Source organism: Gouania willdenowi, chromosome 2 (assembly GCF_900634775.1).
Source record: "Gouania willdenowi chromosome 2, fGouWil2.1, whole genome shotgun sequence".
Classification (NCBI taxonomy): Eukaryota; Metazoa; Chordata; class Actinopteri; order Blenniiformes; family Gobiesocidae; genus Gouania; species Gouania willdenowi.
The window spans coordinates 9,295,142-9,305,710 of NC_041045.1; the positions used below are offsets into that span (position 1 = coordinate 9,295,142).

At 39.1% G+C, this 10,569-nt stretch overlaps 1 protein-coding gene across 1 annotated transcript in view; it reads right to left on the minus strand.

The window, feature by feature from the left end:
- Positions 1–6,487, minus strand: part of LOC114476574 (fidgetin-like) — a 45,807-nt gene extending 39,320 nt beyond the window's left edge. Inside the window, exons 1-2 of the mRNA XM_028468194.1 lie at positions 6,402–6,487; positions 5,730–5,763 (exon numbers count right to left, since the gene is read on the minus strand). Coding sequence (XP_028323995.1) covers positions 5,730–5,763; positions 6,402–6,419 — 52 coding nt within the window. The 5' untranslated portion in view covers positions 6,420–6,487. The remainder of the gene's footprint in view (positions 1–5,729; positions 5,764–6,401) is intronic.
- Between the last annotated feature and the right edge of the window lie 4,082 nt (positions 6,488–10,569).

Below are 10,569 nucleotides of genomic sequence, written 5' to 3' on the forward strand. Positions count from 1 at the left end.
TGATATTTGTGTGTATCGTGTAGTGATTTCGGTGTCATTTTGTTGTCGTTTGTCTGTTCTTTTAATCATTCAGGATATTTTTCTCTTAATTTTGTGTGTTTTTCTCTCATTTAGTGCGTCTTTGTTGTCATTTTGTGTGTTGCTGGTAATAGTGAGCATTTTTCTTTTGTTTTGTGTGTTTTTGTAGTTGTTTTGTGTTACTGGTAATATTTAGTGCGACGATCATTTTTAACTAAAAATAAACAAAACCACATTATTTTAATGCTTTCATTTGTTAATTTTCCACTCTCTCTCTCAAGTACCCCCAGTAGTGCCACGTACCCCCATTTTAGAAACACTGGCATAGAATACTCCTATATGCTGAGTTATAACTTATCTAAAAGTTATTTAAATGCCCTTTTAAAGTTTGTCCACATCTACAAGTAGCCACACGTCCAGCCACTGTGTATCTTTTGTGTCCCTTCCCCTGGCGGCCCTCTAAGGTCACGCACGCACACACACACCCCCCCAATGGGACATTGTTCATCAACACACACACACCTTTTTGCTGCCTGGCAAAGACGAAGAAGAAGAAGAATAAGGGCTAAAAGTGACGCAGACTTCTTACTCGCTGCTTTCTAATCAAGACGTTGAGAGCAGAGCTGAGATGGAGGCAGCCGCCGTTATCTGACCGAGGCAACACAAATCACATCATTGCAGACGGAGCCGGAAAGAGATGAGCGTCAGCGGCTGGAGATTACCGTCGGCTTCTTTCCTCGATCGCTGCCTGATATTTTCTAAATCATCCTCCATCGCGGGGGCCAAATGATTGTCGCGCTACTTCGCATATCAATGCTTAATTTAACTTAAGACTTCCACGGCAATAACCTGATTAGAAACGGTGACTTCTCATTCCAAGGCACAATGTGAAGGATAAGCTGCCATGTCTATTGAGGTCTAACAGTGTGGAATATTCCAAAGTGGAAGTTCCATCCCTGGCCCTCATTTTCTGTCAAATAAGCCCTTAGCATATTTAAAGCTTCCACACATGGTTTAATATGTGAGGAGAATCCAGGGCCAGGTTATTTAAGAGTAAAGAAAGGTGACGCAGGCCTGGGTTTGAAATACAAAAATGAATAAATAAGGTAGGAAAGAGCAGGAAGAGGAAGAAATGTGAAGCTTTGATTTGACACAACTGGCGTTTTACATAAAACCAGAGGCTTCAAACATTTGTTAGAAAAAGACAGATAACGTGTTGCATGCTGGGATTAACACGGATGTGAAGGTAACACTGAGTGTCAATGGGGAAACTGGGATGAACCACACAAAACTAGGAGCGCGGCTATCAGAGATATACATAAAAATACATAAAAATGTAATAAATATCATTTAGACAAGTTATTTACACACACGCATCATTAAACATGTATAAACCTACATTATACTACCTACATATACTTGTATATAAGAAAGCACAATTATTGCTATATGCTTATTAGAGTGTATATACTGTATATAAATATTACAACTTTTGAACACCTAAATATAAACAAAAATCAAAATGGTAACTTTGTATATTTGAATAAAAAAACTCAGTCTACATATATATATAAGTCTGGTCAGCTGGATCGATTGTTATAGCAACACCAGTATAACCAATGTGTGTGATATCAGCTGTGTGTAATCAATTATAACATACTACAGAATGTGTGTATAGAAGTGATAGATATCAGATATATATGTGAAATATATCAACATAAGCTATGCTTTCATCCGTGTTGAATGCATATGGAATTAAGTTGACACACTGTGTGTGTGTGTGTGTGTGTGTATACACACAAATACATAATTTCTATATATATGTACACACAACTTATATAACATACGTTGATTTTCCTGTTGTCTGTATAAACTGGTCTATATGTACATTATACGACCTGAAGAGAAAGTTTAAAACAGACATAGGCAACTGGCGGCCCGGGGGCCACATGAGGTCCTCGATCTAATGTTATGCGGCCCCCAAAGTAAACGTACAAAATGACAAAAAAAATACACAAAACAAAAGCAAGAATGCATGATAAAATACAGGAAAATACAAGAGAAAAACACACAAATCTACAAAAAAACCCCAACAAAACGACAACAGTAATACACAAAATTACTTAGAAAAATATATAAAAAATGACAGAAAATAACAAAAACGCCAAGAAAAACATGAAAAATAACTCCACAAACCCACAGTATTCACAAACAAGCAAAACGGCAACAAAAATACACAAGAATTACTCCAAGAAAATGCAAAATGACAACACAAATACACAATATGACTCCAAAAAACATACATTTTACAGGAAAAATGCACAAAATGCCTCACAACGAGTAAGACAACAACAAACATACACAGAATGACAAAAAAACACACAAAATTACTATAAAAACCTTTAGTTATTTGCTGTATTATTGCTCAGATTGGTCTTTAGATCATGTGGCCCCGCTGTGCCTACCTCTGGTTTAAACGCATGATGTTGATTCGCCTTATATACATCTCTTTTTGATAGCAAACCTTCCTTGACTCGTGGACGGGGTTTTGGTAAGTCCTTAGCATTTTCCACCAATTTAAAAAAACATTTTTATTTTATTATTTTATTTTATTTATCTTTTATTCTGAAGGGGCAATAATTTGGGGATGGATTTGGCTCATTATTATTTAGCTCGAGAATTGATTTTTGAATTTGAACAGCTTTTCTTGATGTATTTAAGGAGTGATGGTGGATAGGTGGACGAGTGTGGGGGTCCATCGACTGCCAATCATAAGCCCCCGATCAGAATGTGTGGATGGGAAAGACCCTACCCACAGAGGGTGGGAGTGGGAGGGGGGGGGGGAGCTGAAGGATCACTGTGTCAAAGATTTGAAGGGATTGGCTCATCCACAGAGCGGTGCTGCAGACAGCTGCCCCCTGTCTCACATAGTGGTGGTGGGTGTGGGGATGGGGGGGGGGGGGGGGGGAGACACAGAGCTGGGTTCCAGTTATCCGACACACAGCAGCGTTACTGTCTTCTGGGAAGGAGCCGGAGTGGGAAAGAAGGGGAAATGAGTGGACAGAGAGTAAAATAGATGAGAGCGCAGAGAGACAAGACAGGCTGACGCACCGTCGAGCCCAACCAGGGAGGAAAGCGGAACAGACAGGCAGGCAGGCAGGGCGGGCAGGTCCGAGAGGGATTTGTTGTATTTGCATGCACCGGGGCTCCCCATGGGCCCCCCAAAGATAACACTTAACATATCTGCTAAAAGATGACAACCCTGCCTGGCTCCTGTTTGAAGTGGTCTTTTATTTCTGTTCAGACAAGGAGAAACCCACCACGGATAGATACTTCCATCTCACAGCGTCGTGTAAAAGTCCCCCGGGGGCCGCAGTGGACGCTAAAACAGCTTTTAATGGTAAACATTACAGACTGATAGAAAGTGTCAGGATAATTTATTTATACGGCCCTGTGGGAGATGCTCAGGTACCGTCGCCACACAATGGCTTGGGAAGAAGTCTGTTTCCTATAAATAAAGTCTGTATTTTCCTATAAATAGTCAACTTTCATTACATAAATTGTGACACATCCATATTAATGTCAGGATTTAGAATAATGACCAATCTGAGCCACAGGGTTTTATTTGTGTTTTTCTGTGTATTTATGTCCATTTTTGTCATTTGTTGTTTTTTGAGAATTATTTTGTGTATTTTTGTTGTTTTGTGGGAGGTTTTCTGTCATTTTTTTAAAAAAAAAACATTCCGGTTCATGTTGTGTATATTTTCCAGTTATTTATTTGTAGCAACTCTAACTGTTTGTATATTTGTTGTCATTTTAAGTGTTTTGGGGGTTTTTTTTTGTTTTTTTTATTGTTGTCCTTGTGTATTTTTCAGTCATTTCGAATGTTTTATTTTGTATGTATTTATGTGCATTTGTTTGGATTCAATTTGTTGTAATTTTGTATATTTCCTCTCATTTTGTGTATATTTTGCTGTTTTGTGTATGTGTTTTTTTTAACTTGTCATCAAGTATATTTTTCTGTCATTTTTTTTTTGGAATTTTACTTACTGTTCCATATATTTTTCAGTTATTTATTTGTAATTGTCTTGTGTGTTTATGAAGTAATTTCATGTATTTTTGTGGTCCTTTTGTGTATTTTTCTGTCATTTTTAATTTTTTTCAAGAGTTAGTGTGTTTTTTTTATTGTTTTTAATGTATTTTTCGTTGATTTTATGTATTTTTGAAGTCATTTGGGACAAAAAAAATACACCACGTGGCCCCTGTGCCGCCAGTTGCCCAAGTCTAGTATAAGTAGTTGTAGCATAAGATAAGTAGGAATCCTTCTGTTCCCATTATCCATCCCTATTAGCTTTGGTGGAGACGTGAGGCGATACGTTATGTGTATAATGAGGGAGATTATTGCGACTGTCACTGCATCACACACACTCTACCCATGCAGATCTGAAGCCCGAGACTGTAGCAAACAAATAGACTTGAGGGGAACAAATAAATATTCCTACAAGCGCAGGCGTGTGCACACCAACAGGAAGCGATACAAAAACAGCATTTGCACTGGAAATGCAGATTTTCCCACACCTATGCACACGAATGTGGACAAACACGCAGCTTTTAAGTAATTGATGCAGGAGTTTTGTACACATGTTGCAAATGCACAGAGAAACGGCACACAAAGATGAAAGCATGTGCGGGAAAAAGTGTGTAAAGTTGCGTAATTTGATGAAAATTGGCTTTCAATTTGCACGTGTGCACACAAAGACGTCCAAAGGTGTGGAAAAGAAAGAAGGCCTGCATATTTCAACTACTTATGTGCAAAGATGATCCATAAATATGTGAAATTACAAATTGTGTGTACATGATAAATGAGAAAAGCGCAAAACTCAACACGGACAACATACAAACGACACACAATCATCAGTGAACACACACAGGAAATACACATTATTTACATTCGTGCCAAAAAATAAATAAATCCTGATGAGTTTTATGGTGTGTGTCAGACACACAAATGCATCTGTTACACACACACGTGCAGGAATACTATTGCCTAGATTAACTTACATATATCAATACTTTAAAATAAATACAACAATGTGTGGATTTGCTTAAAAAAACAAGCAGATTTTGTATGGCAGCAACACGGTTTAATCTCTCCGTGACAAAGTCATTGATTGATTTTGTCGTTAAGAAACCTCGAGGCCTATTGATAATGTAGCAGAATCCTGACACCGGGGTGAAAGGTCACACCGGAAAATTGGAGCGAAAACCACTCTTATTTTGAAGGGAAACACCTGAAATGTGTCATGAAACTGCAGTAGCGATGACACGTTAATTAAAAAGCATGTGAATCGGGAATAAATGCAACACTATAAAAACTAATAAATTCAAGCTGAATCTTCAGGTGCAAATTGTTTCATTTTACTATATGTTAAAATAAAAAAAATAAAAAAATGTGTGCAATTCAATAACAAAATAGGCGCATTTCAATCAATGCAATTAGAATTATAATTAAAATAAGGCTGCATTTTGACCAAAATTTGCAAAAGAAAACGTAATTTGTGGCACGTGTGTGCTTTAAAAAGAAATTGAAAACTACCACACATGCACAACAAAAAATAAATAAAAATAACATGATCCAGTAACTTCCATCACACACACACACACACACACACACACTGGGAACAGTAAAGTTAATGGTGGAAGGCACCTACCATAGACGCTGTTGCTGCTGCTGATCATGTCGTGCTGGAACAGAACAGAGAGAGGAAGAGGAGGAGGATGAGGGCATTGGCGTGAACCAGTGGAGGAGGATGATGATGGAGAGAGACCTTCTGCTGAGGATGCCGCTGGAGCAACTCTATAGGTGGAGGTGTCTCACACACGCGCATCTCATTAGGGAAGTGTCAGATGAGCCTGTGAGAGACGCGCGGCGCTGTCATCGGAGCCAACTTGTTGTGCTTTTACGCACCCCGACGATGCGCATTTACGCACAGGTGCGCACCGCCGGAGTCGCATTTTACGCATTGGGTTGATGGTGGGTGGGTGGGGAGGGGGGTCTGGATACGACTTATCAACATAGCGTACTCAGTCACACACATGCACAGACACGCACTCACACACAGATGATCGCATGTGTTCTCCTTACCTGCCTCTTTTTTCTTCTTCTTTTTTTTTTTTTTTTAAAGCGGGTCGACTCCTCACGTGGAGGAGTGGGGGGGCGGAGGGGGGGGGGGGTTAGGGTCGCATCGATCCCGTAGAGGATAAGGAGGAGGGAGGGGTGGGGGGTGGGGGGGGGTTCTCCTTGTGGTAGTCGGAGGTTAAGCCGGGTTATTAAAGCTGCGCACGAGCCGAAGGCATCCCAAACAAAGGCGGCGGACACTGACCACAGCCAACACTGCCATGTTGGAATTTCACCAGCTCTCCCTCTGCTTCTCTCTCCCCTCCTTCTCTGAGAACAGCTGCTTCTCCCACTGACCAGTATGCAGCTCCCTTCAGTGCGCATGCGCACAGAGACAGGGGTGATGGGGGGGGGGGGGGGGGGGGGGGGGTGCGCGGTGGAGAGAGGCAGTGTGAAAAAATGTAATAATTGCACATGTGGCTGCACTGGACTCCAGTCAGAGAACCATCAAAATAACACATCTGACAATGAACACGATTAAAAGAGTCATGACAGGGTTTTTCAACCTTGGGGTCAGGACCCCATATGGGGTCGCAAAGGAATTAAATGTCTAGTAATTGGTCAAACAAAAAAAAAGGAATGATTAAAATTATGTTTTTTTTTTTTGTTTTTTTTTTCATTATTATTCTTTTCCACACAATCTCAAACAAACACATTCTAAACTTTCACTTTCTCAAATATAAAAATCTAGTTCAAATTAAATCAAGAATAAAAGTCTCTGGGGTCCCCAGAAATTTGCGATCTATAAAAGTGGGATCATGACCCAAAAAAGGACAAAGCAGGGCCGCTTCCAAGAATTTGGAGGTCCAAAGTGGGAGGAAATTAGGGGTGGGTTTTTGTTTGTTTTTTTAACTACGGTCTGACACAAAGAGATAATTATTATTTTGTTGTTTATCAAAAGAAAAAAAATGATTCACAAAATAATCATATATACTGTATATAGTTAATACATACACATACATCATACTACAGTGTATTTATGAAAGGTGTCCTGATCTGAAACACAAAAAACAAGTATTGGATTAAATTGTCCTGCATCGAATACATCTGATTTAATATATATTGTTTTTATTTATTCATTTATTTTCATGTTTAAGGGTTAAAACATATGTAACCCATTGGTTAATAATAAATGGGTCAGTTGTTCTCAAACCGTCTGTTGATGATTATTGATCTCTGATTAATATCACGTCATCAAACCTTCTCTAACAGTCCAAACAACAACATATGGAGCAAAAGTATGATTTAATTCATGCTGATATTGCATCGAATCAATATCTGCATTGGCAACAATATTGATGTCGCATTGGGTATTAGAAGCGACAAAGTAGTATTTTTGGACCCACTTGACTTCAGTCAAAGGCGTGTGACAAAGTGTTTTCTCACCATTAGCTTTCAGATCACCTGTGGCAATACAACACTGTTAAATATTTTAAGAGGAAAACATGATACAATCGCGTTTCTCAACCTCTTTGAAGCAACAACACGCTGAGTCCAGCCGTACCTGGTTGGAACAAAAGTGACTCCTTACACATCCAGTATTCAGATTTCATGCAAATGCATACGATTCTCAGAGCTTTCCACACTTAATCTTCCTCACTGATGGAGAAATCCTAATCCGTCTACGGTGTCCGACCTGATTCTAGTATCTTTTCATGTGTGATATTTCAACATATATCTCAATATTTATATTAATTCTGGTTGATAAGTTATGTTAAGGATTGGAAGTTTTGCCAGAAGAGTCTTGTTCTTCTAGTTGTACAGTTGGTTAGCAATGATTAGCCTATTTTGTGGCTCTTTAAACATGCTAAAGGGTCTCTGGTATTGGCTGACTCAGGTCGTTTGATGATGAGTCACCTGAGGATTACAGATATTTGAGAGATTGTGTCTTAACCCGACATACTTCGTTTAAAAATTGGCTTTTTCAGTTTCAAATTTTTAGTTTACCCATTTACTGAACTTTTGTTGATATCATTATGCAGGTTTTGGCAGTTTTGCTACAATTGCTGGACATGAGGGAACCTAGTTTACAGTGAAAAATATCATAGAAATGCACGATTGTCCCAAAAAATGTAGGTGAGGGTTTAGCCTGTGTTATATTATAGCTATTTCCATTTCAGGAACTGAATTTCATGATAATGGATTGTATTTCGTCTGACTTTGTGCGAGAGTTGACATTTATGTCTTTTTATCCACCCGTTTACGTGGAAAACTGAGTGTGAATGTGAGATATTGTCCCAAAATATGAACGTGAGGATATGTTTTGTGTCTTATTGCCATAACGATAATGACAATATTGCGTTTCAGGATGTGATTTTATTTCATTTCTGCCAGTTTTTTTGCAATTACAGAACACCAGAGGCCCGTGAATACGACTTTTATCACATCTCTCATTTACCGTACATTGCTGTCCTCTAATTCACAGCACTCACTAAACTTCAGACTACAGATGTGGCCTTCATTAGTTCACTTCCATTTATTATTTCTATATTTTTATGTTTCGAGAACACACAAAACAAAGCTTTTCTACAAACAGCGCTATGAAATAAATTACAAGGCTGCTTTTTTTTTTTTTTTTTTAAAGGAGCCTACAACAAAGAAGTCTCTGAAAGTCACGCTTATCAAGCTCTCTCCGCTAACGCGCCAGCTGCTTTGATGTCACCCCTTTCCTTATTTTTCTTTATCTTCTGCTAATAATTATCAGCACTTAACCCATCTTGTCTGCCGAGATGTAGGGACGTCACATTTCATTTGGATAAATGGAAAAGCTTTAGGATAAAATAGCCTTTTTCTTTATGATACGTGCCACGCGTTCCCTTGGTAATACAAGCAGAGGAAAAATGATGATATCCAATCCAATTTCAGCCTCTTGTATCAACTATACCCTGATGTAAACAAAGCCCCATGTGAATGAGGGACAATGTCAAAGCAGAGAATGCCAGCGAGAGATTAGAGAAGCCCAGACAGGCTCAGATGAAGGATAATGTAGGGAAACAGAAAAGAAGAGTGTGTGGCCAATCCTGCATTATGATGGGACGCGGTGTACCTTTAAGAAGAGCCTATTGAGTATAAGCTGCTAAATTTACCAATAAAGGCAATGTGATTTACTGTAAGCTCCAGTGGGCCCAGAGCGCAGCCGCCAGCACACACACACACACACACACACACACACACACACACACACACGCACACAATCATGCGGCCACTCATGCGGCTCAGCAACACTGACTTTGACGAATAACTAGGAAGTCCCGGTGTTGGCTTAAAAACTCCAACTTGTTCAGTTGCAATTCTGCATTTGTCCTGCTTTAATGGCTGTAGAAGTGGCTTTTGGAGGTAATCTGTCAGTGATTGATTAGAGCTCTGGTCCCCGTTCCCTCTGACTTTGCTCCACCAATTGGTACGCTACAGGCTCGCCGCTGCAAGGCACACACACCGTAGGAGGAGGAAAAGGACAACGACTCAACATCAATGTGGCAGTGTATTATTAGAGTGAAAGCAAGGATCTGTCCCAGTGGGGTTCCCAAACAGCACCTCAACAGCATGATGGTACCACCACCGTGCTCAGAGGTAGATTCCTGTCAGTTTAATCAGCACAATATTGCACAATGTCCAGGAAAACTACTTGTTTAAAGCAGACTATGATTTCCCTTCTTAGGCAGTGGTTCTCAACTTGTGGGTTGGGACCCTAAAGCCAGTCTTGGCATGTGTTTTCGACAGCTGGGGCACAAAAATCTCATAATTCCAATAAGTTTTTACTATGCATTTCCGTCTTTTCAAATCATTAAAATTCCAATAACTATAGTTTAACTTTTTCTGGTAAAAGCCCCCATCCAAGATATTGTACTGTTATTTATACTGTGGACAATAAACACCACTTTTTAATTTTGCTTTAATGTAAGAAAAATGTGATTAATTGAAAGTTTATTTATTATTTGTGACAAGGGACAATGCACATTAATAGGCAAATATGTAAATGTGCCAGATTGTAGCCACACGTTGAGCGTGAGTTAATCAAGGAAGATTGTGCTTGGTTAAAAAACTGTAATTACTACTTATTAGTCCTTGCTGTGATGTAACCACTAAACTATAGAACCATATTTCCCGCGCCTATAAATGCTTTGGAGACATGGTGATACAGTTTAAATGAGGTTTTTTCTGTACTTCAGATTTTAGTGTTAAATGGTTACACACTTCTTTACTTATTTATAAAGCGAGTAAATTACATGTCAAATCACACTAAACCGACATGAACATAACAAGGTTTTTAATTACTTTTTTCAATCATGAGTCACCACTCATTTATAGTATAATTTTCCCTTTTCTATTCAATCCAAATAAGTCCATTGGCTGAACGGTCTCTGACCATGAAA